The sequence below is a fragment of the Cyphellophora attinorum genome (genome assembly GCF_001299255.1).
Source record: "Cyphellophora attinorum strain CBS 131958 chromosome Unknown Contig16, whole genome shotgun sequence".
Classification (NCBI taxonomy): domain Eukaryota; kingdom Fungi; phylum Ascomycota; class Eurotiomycetes; order Chaetothyriales; family Cyphellophoraceae; genus Cyphellophora; species Cyphellophora attinorum.
This window is the reverse complement of record NW_017253244.1, coordinates 569,218-590,085: the sequence shown is the minus strand read 5'-3', so window position 1 is coordinate 590,085 and position 20,868 is coordinate 569,218. Positions and strand designations below refer to the sequence as shown.

The window sequence follows — 20,868 nt, the reverse complement described above, 5'->3', positions numbered from 1 at the left end:
GGCAAGCATGAAGAGCGAATCTCTCGGTTCGAGGTCTCTCGCAACTCCGCGTACATTAACTCTCCCTCCTACATCTTCCATCCGCTCCTTGAAAGATGTCCAGGTCACTTTGAGTATCACGGACGATCGCTAAATTAGCAGCTCTAAAACCCTACCGCTTTTCGACAGCATCAATGTCTCCCTGGGCGATCTTTTCGTAACATGCAACGGGGCTTGCAGCCTGAACTCTAACGGAATGGACAACTATCTTGCTCTTCGGCTGTGAGCTACCGCTGCAAGCCCAACAACATCGATGACTTGTTCACCGGCTCTATGCGGCAAGTACCACAGCACCTATGACGCAGACTGATTGAAGTCGTCGAAGGCAGGCGACAGCTCACAACAGCGAAGTATGTGTCTACGAGGTATAGGTAAGGTTTGGCTTTGACATATGAAGAGTATGACTATTGTGAGCAGGTAAAGGTGGTATACGGAGTACACGGTTCCAGGCAGCCAGGCCAACAAGTAAAAGTCAAATTTTGTTCTGCCTTATAAGTTGCACCTTCCCTTCTTCACTCCTTCGGTCAACCTCGTCCCTGAACTCGCGGACAGGGAACAGAAGAATCAGCAACTCGACGTACAGTCATGTCCAATTTCGACAGCCATCACGCCATGGCTGAAGCCAGCGGCACTCCGGTTGCCGACAACCTGGCCACAGCACTCAATCCCTCCACCAATCCTGATTCCGCCACCGCTGATCTTGACGGAGACGCAGATGTAAGCACTGGTGTCGGCGCTATCATGTTCCTTCTCCGGAAGCGCAAAGCCATCGATGACACGGCTAACACTTCAGACAGCAACAAACTCAGCATCAAACGCCAAAAGGCTCACGCCGGAGATCACCCTCGCGTGCGCCGAGCTAGAAACCCCGCTCACGTCAGACGCATGGTGCCAATGTCCGCCGAAGAACGCGAAGCGTACGCCCACCTCGCCAACTTGCAACGCGACGCCGGCGCAGTATCGCGGCAATAGCAGCATCCCATCGGGACCAGGCGTCGAATCGAGCTCGAGCTCGACGGTTTACCTCAAGAACTTCTCGACAACATCTGGCGCCAGATCTTCGTCGGCACTCGAGTCACCTTCAAGAAGTCCCCTGCAACTAATCGAATTCCGGACCGTCTCGCCTGGTGGAGGGACGGCTTTCCATTCACGCGAATTAGCAAGAAGCACAGTAGAGATGCAAAGAGAGCCATGCTTGAGCACGCCACAGTCTTAGTGCCTGCGACCGATGTGGCTTTGCTGCTGGCACAGTGCAAGGAAATCGCAGAGATCCGTCACATTCAGCTATGCGTTCCTTCAACCGTTTGCAACTCCTTCACTTTGATGGACGATTTCTTCAGGGCTTTGACAAGTCTCAGAACCCTGCGGATCGACACATTCGTGCGACATTCGCGAAGACAGCACTCTAATCTCGCCGAACTGATGGACAAAGAGGCGCTATGGACAGGAAGACTTCTTCTGCAAGTTTTGACGCGATCGAGGGAACTCCCGATCCATAAAGCCGTCGAACTTGACCTGGACTGGCTTTATGACATCTTGCGCGGCGAAGCTTTCCTTGGGTGGGAAAAGGCCCCAGCGGTCCAGGTCACGGTCGGATTCGAGATCGAGAAGGCAGACAACACATACAGCTTCTCGGAAAATGAGAATGGGACCATCGATACTTCTCCTTCCGTATACCATTTCGGCAGCGGTCTATTGACTGGCACAAGAGGCGGTCGCCAGGTTTCGGCAAAGCAGCGCATTCCCTCTTTCACCGGCTTTCGACGCAGAGGAGGTCGCGCAATGCTGTGCGACGCCTCCATGCCGAACACTGTGGTACGAAGCCTCGTTGAGAGCATAATAGGCCATCCTCTTGGTGAAGTTGACCAAAGAGAGCTGTGGCGCTTTGCTTGGTTTGAGGCTGACCGAAATTGCGATTCAAATCCTTGGGACTTGGATATTGACCGAGAGGTCTATCTTGCAGCATGCGAGCTGTATGCATTCGACCAGGAGAACCCCTCATGTCGAAAGTTGATTGCGTGGTTGGAACAGCGTAGTGTACCGGAGCTCCAAATCGAAAACGCCGAGCAGGCTCAGGACTTGATTGTGGTAGTCGACCCTCGAACGCGCCCCATTCCTCAATACGTGGGGTATTTCTTCCAGCAGGCGTTCAATCAGATGCTAGAGCAAGCCTGGGATCGATCTGAACCCATCATCAGACGTGGACGCCATCCTCGTACATTTGAATTCGCCAATACGCTGCAAGTGTATCAGTTTGTGACCTCGCTGATACAATTATGCACCGGGCGGCGGTGTCGCGTCCTGGATGCCGCCGCTGGAACAGACTTCCCGCGACTCATAAAGGCCAGCTACTACCGACGATGCTTCGACCGGCTCTACAAACTGCCAACCCGCCCGGGTACGGAAGCTGTCACCAAGCACATGAGTCTGGAGGCAGAGAGACTCCGACCTTCAGACCCGGTCGCAGCCATGGATCTGACGTGGGCAATTAAATACATGGCGACAGGGGGCTTGTGGCAACATAGCGGTATGGCGACAGACTTCGCCAACCTCTTCGATTGAAGATCATCCAGCTACGATCTGAACCAAATCTCGCCTCGAAATTATCGAGTCGTAGCAGCTGTATCAGAAAAGGCCACCTTTGGTGGGATCCATATACCAAACTTCTGGCTGCACTCAATTCTGTCGGCGCCTGCCGGAATAACTGGGCGGGACCAGGTCACTCGACTTGCTCAAAAGCGAGTTGATGACAACGGCAGAGTGGAGGAGGACTGGGCCGGATAGACCTGATCGGGTTTTACGAAGACGACATCTGTCCGGGTACCTCACATTGGACTGGACGTGTCCAGTGACAGTCATCCAGCTGAAGCTCAGGAGACTGGCATCTTCAATTCGGAAAGGTTGTATGACTACCTTACCGCCTTAACTGGCAACGCTTTTGTAGGACACATATACCTATGTACATACAAACATCATCAATCATCCCACTATCATCCCTCACTCACTTACTAATCCCACCCGCCTGATTCGTATCATAAACCAACCCACACCTGCTATAACACTCCTTCGCCCCCTGCGCAAACGCCGCCGGCAGCTGCGCCCTGTAATCGGTGATATTGACATTATCCAGCCAACTTGGATACGCCAAGTTGCGTCGACGACTGTGGCGTTGTTGATGAAGAAGTTTTGTGCTGTGCGGGAGACGCCGGGATCTTCGTTGCTGAGGGAGGCAACGAAGACGGCGGGCTCGCAGTTGTCGTTGAATTCCCAGTGGATGCTGCCTTGGGGGCGGATGGTGCCTTGGTAGAGGCCGATTTCGGTGTAGATTGGGAGGTCTGGGAGATTTGTTAGCGAGGTGCGGGGAATGGGGGCAGGAGGTGCCTACCGAAGCCGTCTTCCAGCACGAAGCCAGTCTTGAGGGAAGTGCCGGCGACGAGGGTGACCATCTCGGTTGCACGATTGTGGATGTGCATGCTGTCGAGACCGCAGGGATTGAGGTAGCCGATGGCTACTGACAAGCCGGTGCCCATCAGGACTGGGTAGTTGCCCACATGAGCGAGATAGCCCTGCCCGCCGAGACCGTTGGCGGCGTTTGATGCTGAGCCATTCGGAGTGAGGTCGAACTTGAAGTAGTCGTTGGGGTCGCCGTACGACTTCAGTAATGTCATGCGCTCGGTGGCGGTGTAGGCGAGCTTGATCTGGGTGAGTTGGTCTTGGGTGTATGATGGGTTGGGCCGGGTCAGGGCTGTGACGTTGGGTGCGTCATCTAGGGTGCCGTTGTCGGGATATGATTGTTGGTTCTCGTTCTGGCGGGGTTGGAGTTGTGGGAAGAAGGGGACAGCGGAGGTGAGGGTGAGGCACGTGGTCACGGTAGCGAGGTTTCGGAGCATTGCGTTAAGGTTGTTTCAGGAATGAAGCTTGAGGTATCGAAGTATGCCTTGGTTTCTTAAGACTTGCCAAGCACTCGTGTTGCTGTTCTGCTTGTGTGATGCGGAGTGAAGGATGAGATCTCATAATTATCGGGGCTTCTGGCAGTACTATATAGCCCACCTGTCATTGAGGCCCAAGGACCTCGTCGTAGAGATCCTCGTGGACGGATCAAAACCTGGGGAAGCTGCCCGGGAATGGTTTGCGCGAGACCAATGAGATCGAGGCGGCGACATGGCTACGGTGAAGCCACGAGATCTGGAAGCGCCATCGGGACCCCTCCGCACGGTCTCGAAGAGCGACGAAGCACTTTCGAGAAGGCGAGAAGCGATGATCGAGCTTTCCGAGATGAGCTGCGGCCAATCGCAGAAACTCGATGATGATGTCGAACCTTCGAGGTTGAGGTTTTCCTCGGATCTCGAATTCAGAGCTGTCATAGGATATAGCCGAGCGAGAAGCCTGATGAACCCTAAAAACCTCGTGGTGCATTAGTAGATGTTCGAGGCCTCGTGGAGCGATGTCGTTGAGATCGATATTCGTGTGGAGATGCCCAGGATGGTCACGCTCTTGGACCCGGGGACCCCGCACTTGAGCTCGAAACCTACCCGTACTGTCGGGCGCACGAAATCTCCCAGGCGCGACACCGGAGCAGGTCTGTTCGACTTGTGCAAAGCGTGAGACGCTCGCTTGGGATGACCATGACTGGCACGTGGCGGGCTCTTTGTTAGGCCCTGCAGCTGCCACTCTGTAGGAAGTACATGTTTCCCGTCGCCCTCTGAAGTCGGAGAACTGGCCCGCGCCACAGCCAAATCACTGCACCATGGGCGGGCATGAGGAACCAGCTTTTGATCTTACATTGCAAGTCATCTTGCCAATGCTCGGCCTTCGTGTTTCTGCGGTCAGATTCAACGACTGTAGTGATTGGCTAAGCTTTAGTCGCCTGAGCTTGTGTATGGCTTCGCGATTCGACCACTGATAAGAAACTTATGTGGTCGCTGACTGCACGAATCATTATGCGCTTCAACCTGCAGGTCTGGTAAACTTTTGGTGGTCGAAATGGCAGATCTGGGCTGGCTGAGATTCATATCGCCCAACCCATGCCCCGCCCACATTGACATACCTAATAATTGTTTCTTTGTACTTACCACATAGTCTGAAGCCAGCGCTCGCGATCGAGCGTGTCTCCAAATCCAGATGCAACGGCTTGCCATTGTGAAGGGCAAGCTCGCACTTGTCTGCTTGGCGCTGTTCGCGGCTTCTGCTAGGGCGCAAATTGTATTGCAGTACTTCCCTGATCTGGTCAGTGTAGGGGAGACGTACGAATTGAAATGGACGGCAGAAGGGAATTATGTGAGTTTCCACCAAAATCAGCCAAAAGAAGCCAGCCCAAAGACAGCATGGCTGATCAGAGAACTCGATTTGTAGAGTTACAACATCTGGCTCATTCAGGACGAGAGCCTGTACGATGATAACGACTATGACTGGAGTAAGGTCAACGGACTCGCTGCTGGATTAGTTTATCAGCATACCCTGAGTCCGACTTTTTCCTGGACGGTGCCATCGAACTTAAGTGTCAACGAGTATGAAGATCCGAGTCTTGTGCTGCGTTGTACTGACTTGTGTGCAGCACCTACGCGCTCTGGCTGAATGCCGGTGAGATTCCTTTTCATGGAGGTACACTGTCCACAGAGACGAGTTGGTTCGGCGTCACGACGGAGAAAATCCCATCTTCATCGGCCTCGGCGAGTCCGAGCCCAACAGCGACCCAAGGATCAAGCCAAACTTCAAGCGCCGATACAGAAGAGAAATCGAGCAATCATCATAGTGGTCTGTCTGGCGGAGCAATCGCTGGAATCGTGATTGGCGTCGTGCTCGCACTCGCTTTCGTGGTTGGCGGCTTGCTGCTCTTCCGACGCCGGAGAAGTAGGTCCAAAGAAGGGGACGGCGAGGCAGAAGCCAGAGCGAGAAGACTCGCGCCCGTAATGCAGGAAGGATACCCAGAAGGATATGAATTGAGTAAAAGAATGTCGAAAGCAGCGGTGTCAGTAACACATACGGGGTGAAGAGATGGCCTGGAAGCAGCTGCTGTGACAGCAAGCCCGAGTCGCATAAGAGAAGCAGTAACCTGTCAGACCGTCGCTCTCACAACATGAGGAAAAGACAACCTGAATTTCACCAGCAATTTCGATATTGCTTCCCAGATTTGATCTACTCGCTTGTCCCATTGTGGTCTCACACGATCCCATCGTGGCGATGAAGAAGTGACCATGCTCCCTTGCACAAGTTCCAGTTTTCGTGACTTCTTGATAAGACGTGCCATGCCTTGCCGTGTTAGCGCGAGGTGAATGCAGCTAGGACCACACAAGTCGCCTGCGACGACACCGCTTCTGAGGGACTTCGGCGGTCTTCTCTTTGACATTTAGGTCTGGTGTGAGGCTTCAGTAGAAGAGTCTCTAAAAGAAGCGACAGCGTCGACTGTAAGATGGTCGCAATTAGGGACAAGATGGATGCAATAGGGGCAGGAAAGTTGCCGGGCTGTTCGGGCATAAACTGAGCGTTTTCAGCAGGTCACTTGGCAGTTAAACCTCAAGATTTCGAGTCCGGTCGGGCTCTGAGGGCTGGAACTGTTTTGAAAATCGAGCCAGGAAGTTTGGCAGGAGCCTCACTTGAGCTTCAAGTCGCAGAACCGATCTATCATCAATTTACCTGCTAGGGGGGTCGCTGTGAGAAATTTGCCGTGAGATATGTTAACCTTGGGAAGGATGCAGAAAATGTTTAGTTCTTGGATCACAGCCTAGTAGGGTGCCAAGGCGTGTGAACGGCTCCTCCCCCGCCGCGCCGCATACATTTCTCCACTCATTTCATCGCGTCCAGATTCGTCCGCAACGTCGAACGCATCTGTGCTATCGTCGCCCAGGGCGGGCTCTGCATCGAGGCGCATGCTCCAGACCCGACATGTCATACCCGCCTCTGTCGGGCTACGGTAGCTACTATGACGCGAACAACCAACAGTCGTCAGCATATTCAACCCACCGGCAGGGCCAGGCGAATCCGTATGCGCCGGTGACGTTTCCAGGCGATCGCCAATCTCAGTATCCAACCTCGGGCTACGACTGGCAAGGGCAGGGTCAGGGCTACGGTCAGAACCCGCAGCAGTCATACAACGGTGACAGCTACGCTGCTGGTCAGACTGGGCAGTACGAGTATAGAAGAGACGACAACAACTATGCCAACCAGGCGAGTGCAAGCGCCCCTAATACTTACGACAATGCGAAGACCACAGGTAGAGCCCTGACTCTGCAGGGCCTGAACCAGCTGGCCTCCGCATCTGAGTTGAATCCGCAGTCTTCGAGTAGGAATGCGCAAGCTACCACCGGAGCATCATATAATGGCATGACAGCAACAGCCGTCGCTCGCACCCAGTCTCCCTTACAGGCTCCTGGTGCGCAGCGCCAATACTCCACCAATCCGCCAAACTACAACAGTATGCCTTCTAACACGAATAATGGGCATATGTCACCTGCGGCACAAGCATTAGCAGGTGCAGCCAGTCGCAAAAACCAGCAGAGTGCTGGTAATCCACGCGCCCAGCCGGCCCGCTCGAACTCACCATACACTGCTGCGCCAGTCCAACATCAACGTGCGCCATCACAGACTGCGCCATCTCGTAGTCCGAACGTGTCGAAACAGCGAGCGCCTGCGTCTAGGAACACAGCGGCGCAACGAAAGCAGGTGAATTCATCGTCCCAAGCAGCTACGAGCATATCAAATCTGGTGACCTCGAATTCGGAGCCCACCATACCGGCAGAGGTGGCTGACAATATGCCGACCTACATTGATCCAAGTCAGGTCTTCAACCCGTATCATCGAGAACATGAGAGGCGTCGTGAGGAGGCGGCAGAGGCGGAAGTTAGGCGAAAGCAAGATGAGGCGAAACGGAAGAAGGAAGAAGAGGCTAAGAAGAAAGCCGAAGATGAGGCAAGAAAGAAGGCAGACCAGGAGGCCGCGGCTACATTGGAACGCGCTGCTAAGAACATGGCAGATGCGGCTACTAAGGCGGCTAAGTCACCTGAAGCTCAGCGGCCGAAGTCTGCGCAACCAAAACCTGCCAAAGCTGCACCGAAGAGTAAGAAGAAGCCAGCGCCTGCTCAGGAAGCAGTGCAGAGTTCACCGCCTCCTGCGGACGACATGGCAATGCAGATGAAGATCATGATGGACAAGATGAAGGAGTTTCGCCAGCAGGACCCGGCCATGTTCCAAAAGCTATGGGACGACATGAGGAAGGGTGGGACGAATGCGGTCGCTACCAGCTCTAACAAAGCCCCGCCCACAGCGTCACCGAACATTGCCAGAGCCGCGGTTCCCAAGTCTTCGGCCCCAGCAGCAGCAGTTCCTGGACCGTCTACCGCGCCGCCGGCTCAGGTGTCTGCCCCTGTGGCAGCTGCAGATGGACCCGCCGATATATCGACAGCGCCCGCGCCTACCAGGAAGAAACGTCCTCCTCCAGTCCGACCTGCCGACTTGGATCCTAGCGTACCACTCAACGGCTACAAGGTGATTGTAGAAGACAACGAGGAAGGTCTCCCGGACGCAGGAAGATTCCCAGCTGAGCGAAGAGTACGGCAATCCTATGAACGAAATCCCGAGAAAGCAGCAAATGCTCCCAGAGCTCCTACAGCTTCCACGATAATGCCACCACCACCGACTCAGCCATTGCCAGCACGAAATGCCGCTGGAGGAGTCGAATGGCCCAATGATAAGCGAGAAGCACTCGCGGCGGCAGCGATCACCGCTCTAAAAGCTGAGCCGGGAAATGAAACCATCGAAATCACTGCTGCTGATATCAATGCTATTCTGGACACAAATCCAAATTATATCGACTTGTGCGACTTGCTGGAGAAGCGAGGCCTGAAATTTCACCGCGGCCAGTTTGCAAGGCAATTACTGCAAAGTGTGCCTGATCTTAGTAAAGGTCAGAAGCAAGAGGCTACTCAACCTTCTCCGGCGCCACTCATGCCAGGCGGACAAATTCCAGGAGCTCCGCCTCCCTCCTATGCATACCAACCAGTACCACAGCCTACGACTCCGAGCCAAGCGCAATTTCGTGCACCACCTTTCATCCCGTCAGTCATTCCCTTGCAGCCTGGGCAGGCGAAATCGGAGAATCGGTTCAAGCAGCGAGGGAGACCTCCGGCACAAGCACGTCCAGAGCCACCTCCTGGATCGAAGGAAGCAATGTCCAAGAAGCGAGACTTCTCTGAGCTTATTGACCTCACACAGCTCGCCGATAATGAGAACTATGTCTCGGATGACAATGCGGGTGCGAACAGCCCTTCACCAGAGCCAATGGATCTCCTCCGTCAGTTTCAAGCACCAAATGGCATGATACCTCCACCGCCGCAGGCCATGTTCGTGCCTGGTCCGCCATCAATGATTCATCCGCAACCATACCAGCAACAAGCCGCACCTCCTCCTCCACCGCAACAACCGCAGAAGCCGAAGACTATATTGGCACGTCCTGTCAACAAGAATGAAGCACTGAATAAGGAGTACTATGATCCACGAACAGTCGCAAGGGATATCATGATCGCTGCAGGAAGACATCCCACGGAGCGACCCTTGAACGCCCACCTTGGGTCGATGCTGTACAAGTACATCGAAGTCGACTCGGACCTCAACACTTTCGACTGGGAAGCGATTGACCCTGGCGGTCCTCCACCTCCAAAAGTGGCATACGTTGACATCCCTGCTGCACCACCTCGATTTAAGCTCGGCGAGAGAGGACTACAACCAAGAAAGAAGAGAGTGCAGACAGTACGGGCAGGCAGTGAAGACGCGCCGAACGGAGCTATTCCCGAATCGGACAAGCGCGATTCTGGCGCGACGACTTCAACTTCCCCCGTATTGCTTGCTCGACTTGGTGCACGCAACAAACATATTTCTACCGGCAAAGAGCCTGCGCAAGCCGGTCCTTCGCGTCTTCGAGAGAGCACTCGAGCCGCTTCTGAGGCAAGTGTGAGTGTGACTCCATCGAAGCGCAAGGCCGACGACGCAATGGCTAGCCCTGCTTCAAATGACTACCCCCAATTCCCCTCGGGCAAACGTCGTGGCCGGCCACCGGGCTCGAAGAACAAGCACACCTCGCTCTCAGCGCTGCATGACGGGACCGAGCCGTCCTCCTCCTCACCTCAGCACAGCATCTTCAAATGTCGCTTCCCTCGCTGCGGTGACGAGCTGCACAACCTCGAGACCCTGAGAAAGCACATTCGAAAGAAGCACGGTCCCGATGCCGAGCAGATCGAGAAAGAGCCGAAGCCATATGGGTGCTGGTGGAAGCATTGTCCTAGCAAGAACGGCGACGGCACGTACAGCGCAAAGTACACTTTTGCGAGCATGGATGAGTTGATGAAGCATCTCGATGAGACACATCTGCACGAGGTGGCTATGAGGTTGGGCGATGGGCCGAAGACGGGGAGTGCGGGTAAGTTGTAGTGATGTGCATGATATCCCTGATGCTGTATTCATAAGTGAGAAATACCATAATTATTCTTCGCATAAACACAAAGCCTTCCTCGATGTGCTCGAGCAGTGAGAGCTGTATTCTACACCCAACTTGCCAGACACCGCAGGCAACGCTCGAAAGTACCATAATCGCAGAGCGAGAATTAGATGAAGAGGCCTCCAGCACCGCCGTACCTACACTCCTCGCCCTCATCCTGCTTCCCCATGCTCTCAAGTTTGCCCTCCTCAAAGGCACGACACGAACCAGCTGACCTGTCTTTCTTCTATTCAGTCTCAATTACAGATCCAATCACATACCTCACCAATCACACCGACCAACAGACCACGCCGTCTATCCCACTACTTTCGACCAAGGGCCCAAACAAACACACCGACCTCTCAACCGACGCCTGGGTCGTCACCACTACCACGGTCGACAAGTCCAAACTCAAGACCACCACACACAACCCCAACGGCCCCTCCAACGTCTCACCAGCCCCTGATTTCCAACCGGACAACACCACCATTTCCTCTACGAAAATGATGAATGCAGCCAATGACGCAGAACACGCCGCGAACCAGAACGCAGCAGCATTAAAAGCATTCCTCAAAACCCACCCGCCCACACAAGGCGACGGCGAGGGGAAGGTGGAAGGCCCGAAGGTTGGTGTGAAGAGGACTGCGTTGGAGACACTGAGGGGCTTGGAACGGAGAAAGAAGGAGTTGGGGGTCGGGTTGGAGAGGGGCGCGTGTACGTTGGTGGGGAAGGAGGATGGGAGGAGGGAGGCGTTTGCTGGAGGGAAGTGGGGAGTGGGGAGACGGGGGGTCGTTGTTGCGGGGGAATGATATGGTATCTTTCGGGGAGAGGCTGGTGACTACTGGTTGTGTCAGGGAACGAACGACATGCCTCCGCATGGTCGCACGGTGCGACGGTGAAGTCGAGGCGCTCGGAGTCACGGTCTACGGAATATCGATCTGGGCAGAGTCGGCAATAGGGATGGAATGCAGAAGTAAGCAGCGGTCGTCACCAAGGACGACTCGGTGCACAGCATAGCGTGGCATGGGGTCCTACTGGGACAGCATTCATTGCAGGAGAATGAGATACTTCCGGCAGGCAAGAGGCAATTGCCATCGAAACCTAGACAAGTAGCTCTGCATTGCGGCGAGCTCGCAGGACATGGGCACGACTCGAACACGAAATCAGAATCTTTGAAGTATTTTATGTTCAGGCAATGGTATCCTCTGTACCTAGCTAGACCACAAGCAGACACGTTTCGACCGCGTTCACTCGGGTGTGTGAAAATTAACAGCACTCGTCGAGCTCGCAGCTTGAAGAGCAGCCGTTGTCTTCGGGTCGTAACGCTATCGATACGCGTCGATCTGACCTCCGCCCATTCCTCGATCTCGGTGCTTCCCTGACTCGAGCGCGGCGTGACCTGCTCAGGTGAGCGTTGCGTTGCAGGTGCGCGCTTGGACCTGCGTTCGGATAGGCTGGTGTTCGGGAATAGCAGTATGGCGGCCGAACGGCGAAGTCGAGTGCTTAGTATTGAGCGTGTGAATCCTGAGACGCACCCTGGTCGATCTTTGCGCGGACTTGGACTGAGCTGACTCGTGATATTTTGAACATGATGAGAAACTGGGGATGTGGATCTCCTCACACGTCGCCGGACCAGTGTTGTGATGTTTTCCTGCCATCAGTATCTCCCAAGGAACTCATCAACCTTCCCAGCAGTGTCCATAGCTGTTGCTCGTCATCATGCCAAGTAACCCGTGGCGGCTGGCTTCTGTAGAATTGGCGCTGATCCTCCGACTGCCATCCGAGGGCTCCAGGACTGGAAGTGCAATCGCCGGTCGCGGCCAGAATGCTTCGTAGATGTGTGCATCGTCCATTCTCTCAAAGCAAGCTTGCTCATAGCTTCTCGCCCTCCCTGCCCACAGCAACACCTCCGCTCTTCACGCCCACCGCCGTGTCATCCTCGTCGACAGCATTGACTTCGAGGAAGTGGTAGAGGACGATCATGAGCATCGACGCTGAGCCCAGGAAGAGGGCGAGCGTGTATAGCTGGCTGTCTGATATCATAGCTGCGGTGTGCGTGTCTGTGTGGTCTTTGTAGTGGTGCGGTGACTTGGACTTCTGGTTGCACGGCTCGGGCGAGGGGTCCAGGGAGACGAGTGCCTCTGAGGAGATAATTGTCGTATTGGCGAGGCTGAGGCACGGAGTGAGTGAGGGCTTTTAATGCTGGTCTTGAAGCACAGCAGACTGGAGAAGATGTTGTGCGGTCAGCTGGCTGTACTTCGAGAAAAAGGAGGCGCTGTATGATATGCGGACCACAAGTTTGTCCAGGAAGGATAAACGGTTAGTCGACACTTCGTAGGGTTAGGGCTCAGTTGTACACTCTGGTGCGATGGACGTCAGTGCTGTGTTCTGATTTCGGAGTTGCACCTGGATACATCCTGTTCACTCAAGTCCCGAGTCGCTATCATTTGCTACCAGATTTGTAGCTGGAAAGATAGGTGACGACTGCAGATATAGGTCGGTATGCTTGTAGCCGAAGATGAGTGGAACCAAGTCCCGCATCAGCGGGCTCGTCTCGGTTGCTCGCACCTGCACCAGTTGCCAGCCTGAGGTAGTCCAGAGCAAAGTTCACCACTAATATATGATCGAACACACCTCTCACGTTCTGGACGAATGCTCATGGTGTGCTTCTGGCACCTAATTCGTATGATACAGCGGGATCGGAGCTGCCATGCACACTCACCGGCTGCGTTGACAGTCTACTATCTCCTATTCATCGGGTGCCTGTTTGTATCCGACACGGTAGATCGCCGACTGCCGCCGTAAGTCTGTCGATGTTTGCTGGTCCACGAACAGATCAAGTCGCCGCCAATGAGGTGCTGCATTAAAAGCACCCCTGGTGCAGTCTTCCGTTCACAGCAAGCAGCTTCTACTGGAAAGATGGAAGACATCTGGATCGTACGTTTGATCTTGTATCTACTGCTCTCCTATTCCTTTCCAACTGTGAGTCAAGATCTTATACTATACACTGTGTTCTGTGGCGAGTTGGCCGTCTGTCGTCGCGGTCATGGACCCTTTAGTCATGCCCATCATAACGGGTATCCTCAAGGTACTCGACGTGTTCATGAAGGCGGGAAGCAGCGTCAAAGACATCAAGCATGCCAAAGCAGACCACGCGAGGCTCTCGAGCGAAGCCAGCCAGCTATACGGACTACTCCTGGACCTGCAGTATCGGGTGGAAGCAACATCAGTCGATGATTCATGTCTCAACAAGTTCAAGCTCCTAGCGCAGGAGAATGGACCTATTCAGCAGATGCAGAATTCACTCGAAGAAATCCTGAAGCAGCTCCCAGGTTAGGCCGGATGAGCCCATATACTACAGAATGCTATACTAAAGTCACACATAGGTCCAGGCAAGGGCGAACGCTTCATTGCCAAAGTCATGTGGCCCTGGAACAAGAAGGATGCCGACGAAGTTCTGCAACGCATCGAGCGCGTCAAGAGCATTGTACATTGCGCGATCCTCGGAGACCTCACGTGGGTATAGCGTGGACGGTCTGCCTCCCATAGTACTGATACTGCTAGGGCGATGGTGACAGTTGTCCACCAGAACATCAACGACTTGACCGAGCAGGTGAAGACGCTTGATCTCCGTACTGTCGATCTAAAGTCGCGCTCAATACGTGAGTTGTCGTCCGAGGGACTCACCTTATGCCTGACACTAGACTAAACATGTTACAGAAGATCAACAACACAAAATCGCTCAGTGGCTTAAGATCCCAGATCCATCGACCAACTATTACAGTGCGCTACAGAAGCGGCAGCCGGGCACCGGTCTGTGGCTTCTGGAAGCAGAGCAATTCGGACAGTGGCTGAGTGACACGACATCGTTGATGTGGCTGCATGGAATTCGTACGTATTTGGGCGGTAGCACTAATATCGGAGCTAACCTGCATGGCCAGCCGGGTGTGGCAAAACCGTTCTGAGGTAAGCCCAATTTTTCGTTGGTGTCGACCTGAAAAGCATGCTCACTAGCTGCAACAGCGCCGCAGCTCTACAACATCTGCTCCAGCTTCAAGATGCAGATCACGAGATTGCTGTTGCGTACTTTTATTTCGACTTCAACGACAACGCGAAACAGCGCACCGACAAGATGGTCCGATCCATTCTTCATCAGGTAGCGAGTCGAACGGCAGCCGGCCGACAGGCGATGGAGGCTGTTTACGAGCGTTGTGACAACGGCCAGCGACAACCTTCTTCGACCACAATTTGGGAGCTTTTGCAAGACATCCTTAGCGCTGCAAGTTCGGCGTACATCGTGTTGGATGCGCTGGATGAATGCACTGACCTTGAAGCACTGATGGATCACCTCACGAGTCTCGCCCGGAAACAAATTAGTGGATTGCGGATATTGGCGACGAGTCGCCGAGAGAAAGAGATCGAAGAGGCAATATCTTCAATCCCTCATGTTGACGTTGGCATACACAGCGCGATCGTGGATGTGGACATCAACACATATATCGAGGTCCGACTGAATCAGGATCCCAAGATGCAGAAGTGGTCCGGCCGTAAGGACGAGATCTCGGAGCATTTGATGGCCAAGGCAGATGGAATGTGAGTCCAATATAGGCCTCTATGAGCATCCAAGGACGCTGACAAATTGTCCAGGTTCTATTGGGTGCACTGTCAATTGGAAACGATTCGTCGATGTGTGATGCCGCCGGAATTGCAGAAAGCGTTGGAGAGCCTGCCTACAACACTGGACGAAACATACGATCGAATCCTTGAGCAGCTGGACTCACAAGGATATCTTCTGCATGCGCTGACAGTACTTCAGTGGCTGTGCTACTCAGTGCGCCCTCTGTCGTTACCGCAGATCGTGGAAATACTCGCGATTGACGTTGCGGATGGAGCAGGATTTCTACCGGAAAATCGTTTACCAGAACCAGAAAGTATCAGGACGATATGTTCTAGCTTGATTGATATCTACGTCGCAGACAGAAATGACCAGGAGCATAGGCCATGGACTACAATGGTTCGACTGTCGCATAATTCTGTCAAGGAGTATCTGAAGTCCGAACGGTGTGGTTACAAAGCCAGCTTCGCTCCGCGTATTTCCCACGAAATCATCGCCAAAGCATCCCTACACTATCTCTTATACCTGGCGGACCAAGGTCACACCACAAAGACACAAGCAACCGTGAGGTATCCGCTGGCACGGCGCGTCGCTGAGCAGTGGTGGGAACATGCTCATAACGTGGGTCGAGATCTTGATCAGAAGATCGTTAATCTTGTGCTGCGGCTCATGTCCGACGACAATGCTGGCCTGAAATTCTGCATTCGACTGCACAATCCCGACATTGGCGTCTGGGCACTACACCAATCGGCCTTTCGGTGTTGTTATGCACCACTCCTATATTATGCAGCTATGTTTGGGTTGTCAGAAGTGGTTAGCACGATACTTGAAAATGGCAGCGAGGTGACTGATGAGGAAGGCAGTCTGGACACGGCGCTGTTATCTGCGACGGGCGGAGGACATGCCACCGTGGTGCAGATGCTTCTGGATCATGGCGCAAATGTTAATGCCCCTGCGAGAAATGGAAGCACATGTCCTATTGCGGTAGACATGGATTCGTTTACAGCAAAGTACAACGTTCCTACACAACAGGAATTGATGCAAGGACGGCAAGGCTGGACTGCACTCATTCTGGCATCAGAGCTTGGGCGCGAGGCAGTGGTGAAAGTGTTGCTGGACAGGAACGATATCGACGTCGACGCCCGGAGAGAGGACGGTGTCACCGCCCTGCATGCAGCATCGGAGAGGAAGCGCAAGGAGGTGGTGCGAATGCTGCTGAACAAGGGTGCCAACGTCGACATCGCAGGAGGCCCATACAAAACCACCGCATTACATGAAGCGTGCCAGAACGGCTGTAATGAGGTGGTGCAAATGCTCATAGCTAGAGGCGCTAGTGCGGACATCGAACGAGGCCGAGGCCACTGGGAAATAAGTGATCCGTTCTCAAGAGCAGGCATAGCGAAAAGTCCGTTGTGGGCTGCCGTGAAGTACCGCAGTGTGGAGATGGTGAAGTCCATGCTCGAAGGAAGTGCAAAGATTGACTTTAACGGACGTTCCTACCGCAGTGCACTTCAGGAAGCGTCAGGCGCATATGGAGACGGAGTGATTCTGCAGATGCTACTCGATAGGGACGCGCAGGCGGAACTTGCTGAAGAGTCCCTCAACGAAGCATTATACGAGGCTGCGCGCTGGAGTCAGAAGAAGGTGGCGCAGATGCTTCTCGATAGGATTGCGAAAATCGGTGTCACACGACGTGCTCACCGCACCGCTTTGCAAGGAGCATCAAGTGGTGGTTCGATGGAGCTGGTGCAGGTGCTACTGGACAAGTATGGTGACACCAGCTTTACCGACGAGCTCACATTGGCAACAGCGCTGGTGTTGGCATCAATGAATGGTTGCCTCGAAGTGGTCGAGTTGCTGTCGAACAAAGTTGCAGACATCAACGCTGTCGTAGGAGACTGCTTTCTTGGTGAGCGCTCCGCCGAGGACGACGAGCAGCCCAATCCCGGCACTGCGCTGCAGGTAGCATCCTACAACGGTCGCTCGGCAGTGGTACAGATTCTCCTAGATCACGGTGCAGACATCGATCGCACAGGAAGCCCAGTCGGCCATCCTGAAACAGCACTCTCGCTGGCAGTCAAGGCGCGCCGTAAGGACGTCGTCACGCTTCTGCTGGACAAGGGTGCGGATGCCAGCCTTATAAGCGACAGTGCAGCCGCACTGCGATATGCATCCGGGACAGGTCGCGAGACGATGGTGCGAATGCTGCTCGACAAGGGCACAGATGTGCACGCTTTCGGAGAGGGTGGAACTGCGCTGCAGGGTGCTGCATATCGAGGCCACGCAAAGGTGGTGGAGATCTTGCTTGACGAAGGTGTGGATGTCAATGTGGTAGGGAATAACCGGCCCCGCCATGAAACCGCGCTGCAGCTAGCATCGTGGGGAGGTCACGGAGCGATCGTGCGCATGCTACTGAACAAGAGAGCGGACGTCAATGCTGCAGATCGTACTGGTCAAACTGCGCTTCATGACGCATCGAACAAGGGCCACGTGGCAATTGTGCGGATGCTGTTGGAGAATGGCGCGAACGTCAATGCTGCAGATCGCACTGGTCGGACTGCGCTACATGACGCATCGAACGAGAGCCACGAGGCGATTGTGCGGATGCTGGTGGAGAATGGCGCGAACGTCAATGCTGCAGATCGCACTGGTCGAACTGCGCTTCATGACGCATCGAACAAGGGCCACGAGACGATTGTGCAGATGCTGGTGGAGAATGGCGCGAACGTCAATGCTGTGGATATGCATGGCCGCTCTGCGCTGCATTGGGCATCGAAGGGAGGCCACAAGAGCGTCATGCGAGTGCTGCGGGAGGCTGGCGCAGTTGGGCTCCCTGCCAGAGGCATGAATGTTGAGCGCACGTCGGAGTCAACAGACGTGCAATCGACAACATCGGGAGATGCCGCAGAGCATCTCCTGGCGCGGTCATCGAAGGAGAATGCTCTGGAGGGAGAACAAGTTGGGCAAGAGCTCGCGCAGAGTTTTGAAGAGAATTCGACAACAGACTAGTAAGATCTTTCTCGCTTTGACGAGATCAATGACATTATGACCACCTAAGTGTTCTCCCCGTGACCAGGAACTGCGACGCATTTCAGTATGGGCTCAGCTCGGCTTCCTTTCAGCGAGCGTGAGTCAAGCGTGGGTCGGCCGTGAATCGGATATGATTTGAGCATGACGCGAGCGTCATTCGTGCTCAGAGCAGGTATTGAGAAATGACTGCCAGGGAGGCCTCTGGCCAGAAAAACTCCCAAACTTTTCGTTCAGCCCACCACTTCTGTTCCCGCTCCCACATCTACTCCCGCTTCCTCTCCCTATCCCTCCATCCGCCTCACCACCAAGCCCCCCACAGGCCATCCCTCCCACTCACTCCGCCTCCAATTCGCCCCTTCCAGCCCATCAACGCGTCCCCGCTCCCACACATCCTTCCACCCCTCCCGCAAAACCTCCGGCACAACAACCAACGCGTCCCATCCGTCCAAAAACCCCCTCAACCACTCCCCATCCATATCAGCCAAGTACCCGTTGACAGCGGTCAGAGCCTGCCGCAAACACATCCCCAGCGCGAGCAATTGCTCGTGCACGGCCCACAACACCGGAACAGCGTCCTCCACGCGCATTCTCACGCTCCCATCGATGCTGTTTTTGGCGTATTTGTAGCCTGCTGCTGCCCAGTGGCAGAGCTCTACTACCAAGTACGTAGCGGCTGTACGCCGCTCCAGCCCCTCGCGCACTTCCAAGAATATCAGCTCGCTGCGGAGCGCAACGACGCGTTGGGAGAGGAGGACGGCGTGATCGCAGCACTCTACCGCCAAATCGACTGCTTTCTGATGCTCGAGGTGAAGTTTCCAACAACCAGAACGCGCCGCAAACCAACCCGCTGAGGTGGGCTTCGTGCCATTATGCGGAAATTCGGCCGTGTAGGCGGAAGCAGGAGGGGAGAAATGCTGGAATGGGATTGCTGTTCCTGTGCTGCGGTCGATGTAATCTGGATTCCCGAAAGCGCGATCAGAGAGATGCGGCGAATATGGAGGAATGTGAGCGTGGGTCGGACAGGAAGCGAGGACGCGGGTGCAGCCTGGGGAGGCGGAATCGGAGCGTGGTGGGATGTCTTCGGCGGTGTTGCTGTTCTCGTCGTTCGTGGTGGGTTGTGGAAACAGAGGCTCAGAGGCCTCCTCATAGCCGAAATTGAAACCAAAATTCGTGGTAGAACCAAAACCACGACTTCGTGCATCTGCTTCTGCTGCTGCTGCGGCCCATTCTGCTTGTCGTTCTGCGGCAGCGGCTGCTGCTGCGATTCGTGCTTCTTCTGCGGCGAGTTCGCGATCGTATTCTGCGCGTTGGACGTTGTCGGTGAGGATGTCTTTGGCGTGGTTGATTGCTGCTGCTTTCTCGACCTGTTCTGGAGCATTTCCTGCCTTGTCTGGGTGGTTTCGGAGCTGGAGATGGCGCCAGGAGGATATGATTTCCTGTTTGGCCGCGTTTTGGTGGACTTCGAGGAGGTCGTAGTAGCGCGGGAACATGCCGTTGATGGGCGGGAAGGTGGAGGACGACATTGCTGCTGGGAGGCCTTTGCTGGAACGAGAATAGGTGGTTGAAAGTCGGAAGTAGGTTGGGAAGCAGAAGAGTAGGCTGTAGATGTGTGTATTGGTGTGCTGAGAGTGATTCCGCCTTTAGAGTCCTCCTCAATGTGTTATTGTTTGGTGGAAAGTTGACAGAAATCCAAGGAGCTGTGCTTGTGCCTTGAATGGTTGCTGGGACGTCCTGTTGTTCACAGCTTGAAGGTCACTGGCGAACAAGTGCCGCTTTGGTCTGTCTGGCACGCAATGGCAAGCTGCACTTTCCCGAAATCCACCCTGACACGGCTGGGAAGGGCTTTGTGGCTCTGAGAGCCATCGTCCAGATACTTGGCCATACCTCAGTCGAAGCTCACTTCATCGAAACAACTCATCATCGTACGGTCACGCAAGCATCTCGTCCATTCACGCTCATCGAAACCATCCACCCGCCTTCCCCTTTGCCTCCGCCTCCCGCCTTTTCGCCTCAGCCTCAGCAGCCTCCTTCTCCTCCTGCCTCCGCGTAAGCTCAATAATCCTCTCCCTCCGCCTCTCAACCGCCTCCAGCTCCTCTGCCTTCTTCTTCCTACGATCTAGCACGCCCGCGAACCATTCTTCCCGTGCCGCGTCCTGCTCTGCGTGCGACGAGTTGGCGAGCATGCAGGAGTTCATGTGAAACTGTTGGGTTTTGCAGGCCCAGGCGACGGAGAAGAGGCGGCCTTTGGCGCATGCTGCGAACTCTACACACGTATGAGCATGATTCCCCATTTGCGGTCCCGGATAGTCGTGACCTGGGTGTCTGCAAATGGGCTGGACATACCTGATATCTCGTCTGCACATTTCGCTCGTATTCGGGCATGGAAAAGCTTCTTCACTTCGTTCTCTTGGGTCGCGGATAGCGGTAGCGGGTTATGCAGATTGGTGGAGGGCGGCTTCGAGGGCGGTGTACTCGAGGCGACTTCTGGTATAATGGGCGGCGCCATGGCCATGACCTGTCTTTGGCGAGGCTGGCAGAGCTCTTGATGGAGCTGCTCCCGCTCCAGGTTCTCGAATCTGTGGGCTGACGGGTATCTCGCTCTCTTTAAGATGTGTATATTCCTGTTTGACCTGTTCAATTCGGTACTTGTGCATATATGTGAGGTCTACATCTTCCTAGCATGCAGTCTGGTCGTTGGAGTCACTTTCCTACTCCAACG

General features: G+C 54.5%; 8 protein-coding genes across 8 annotated transcripts; 4 read left to right on the top strand and 4 right to left on the bottom strand.

Annotated features, from left to right (window-relative positions):
* Positions 1-624: 624 nt before the first annotated feature.
* AB675_4672 (uncharacterized protein) lies at positions 625-2,601 on the top strand (the record flags this gene model as incomplete). Its single annotated transcript, XM_018144827.1, has 2 exons — positions 625-996; positions 1,051-2,601. The coding sequence occupies 2 exons, from the start codon at positions 625-627 to the stop codon at positions 2,599-2,601; spliced, it is 1,923 nt and encodes a 640-aa protein (XP_017999146.1).
* Positions 2,602-3,092: 491 nt separating this feature from the next.
* AB675_4671 (Spherulin-1A) lies at positions 3,093-3,929 on the bottom strand (the record flags this gene model as incomplete). Its single annotated transcript, XM_018144826.1, has 3 exons — positions 3,093-3,140; positions 3,199-3,374; positions 3,425-3,929. 3 exons carry the CDS (start codon positions 3,927-3,929, stop codon positions 3,093-3,095), a joined length of 729 nt encoding a protein of 242 aa, XP_017999108.1.
* A 1,231-nt stretch (positions 3,930-5,160) lies between these two features.
* On the top strand, positions 5,161-6,029 carry AB675_4670 (uncharacterized protein; the record flags this gene model as incomplete). The annotated part of the gene is made up of 3 exons (XM_018144825.1): positions 5,161-5,316; positions 5,392-5,546; positions 5,594-6,029. The coding sequence occupies 3 exons, from the start codon at positions 5,161-5,163 to the stop codon at positions 6,027-6,029; spliced, it is 747 nt and encodes a 248-aa protein (XP_017998893.1).
* Positions 6,030-6,921: 892 nt separating this feature from the next.
* AB675_4669 (uncharacterized protein) lies at positions 6,922-11,313 on the top strand (the record flags this gene model as incomplete). Its single annotated transcript, XM_018144823.1, has 2 exons — positions 6,922-10,447; positions 10,772-11,313. The coding sequence occupies 2 exons, from the start codon at positions 6,922-6,924 to the stop codon at positions 11,311-11,313; spliced, it is 4,068 nt and encodes a 1,355-aa protein (XP_017998953.1).
* A 1,063-nt stretch (positions 11,314-12,376) lies between these two features.
* Positions 12,377-13,164, bottom strand: AB675_4668 (uncharacterized protein; the record flags this gene model as incomplete). The annotated part of the gene is made up of 2 exons (XM_018144822.1): positions 12,377-12,674; positions 13,139-13,164. The coding sequence occupies 2 exons, from the start codon at positions 13,162-13,164 to the stop codon at positions 12,377-12,379; spliced, it is 324 nt and encodes a 107-aa protein (XP_017998990.1).
* Positions 13,165-13,550: 386 nt separating this feature from the next.
* AB675_4667 (Ankyrin-3) lies at positions 13,551-18,128 on the top strand (the record flags this gene model as incomplete). Its single annotated transcript, XM_018144821.1, has 7 exons — positions 13,551-13,836; positions 13,891-14,020; positions 14,069-14,166; positions 14,225-14,395; positions 14,446-14,470; positions 14,528-15,097; positions 15,152-18,128. The coding sequence occupies 7 exons, from the start codon at positions 13,551-13,553 to the stop codon at positions 18,126-18,128; spliced, it is 4,257 nt and encodes a 1,418-aa protein (XP_017998951.1).
* Positions 18,129-18,430: 302 nt separating this feature from the next.
* On the bottom strand, positions 18,431-19,672 carry AB675_4666 (uncharacterized protein; the record flags this gene model as incomplete). The annotated part of the gene is made up of 1 exon (XM_018144820.1): positions 18,431-19,672. The coding sequence occupies one exon, from the start codon at positions 19,670-19,672 to the stop codon at positions 18,431-18,433; it is 1,242 nt and encodes a 413-aa protein (XP_017999169.1).
* A 432-nt stretch (positions 19,673-20,104) lies between these two features.
* AB675_4665 (uncharacterized protein) lies at positions 20,105-20,655 on the bottom strand (the record flags this gene model as incomplete). Its single annotated transcript, XM_018144819.1, has 2 exons — positions 20,105-20,412; positions 20,493-20,655. The coding sequence occupies 2 exons, from the start codon at positions 20,653-20,655 to the stop codon at positions 20,105-20,107; spliced, it is 471 nt and encodes a 156-aa protein (XP_017998919.1).
* Between the last annotated feature and the right edge of the window lie 213 nt (positions 20,656-20,868).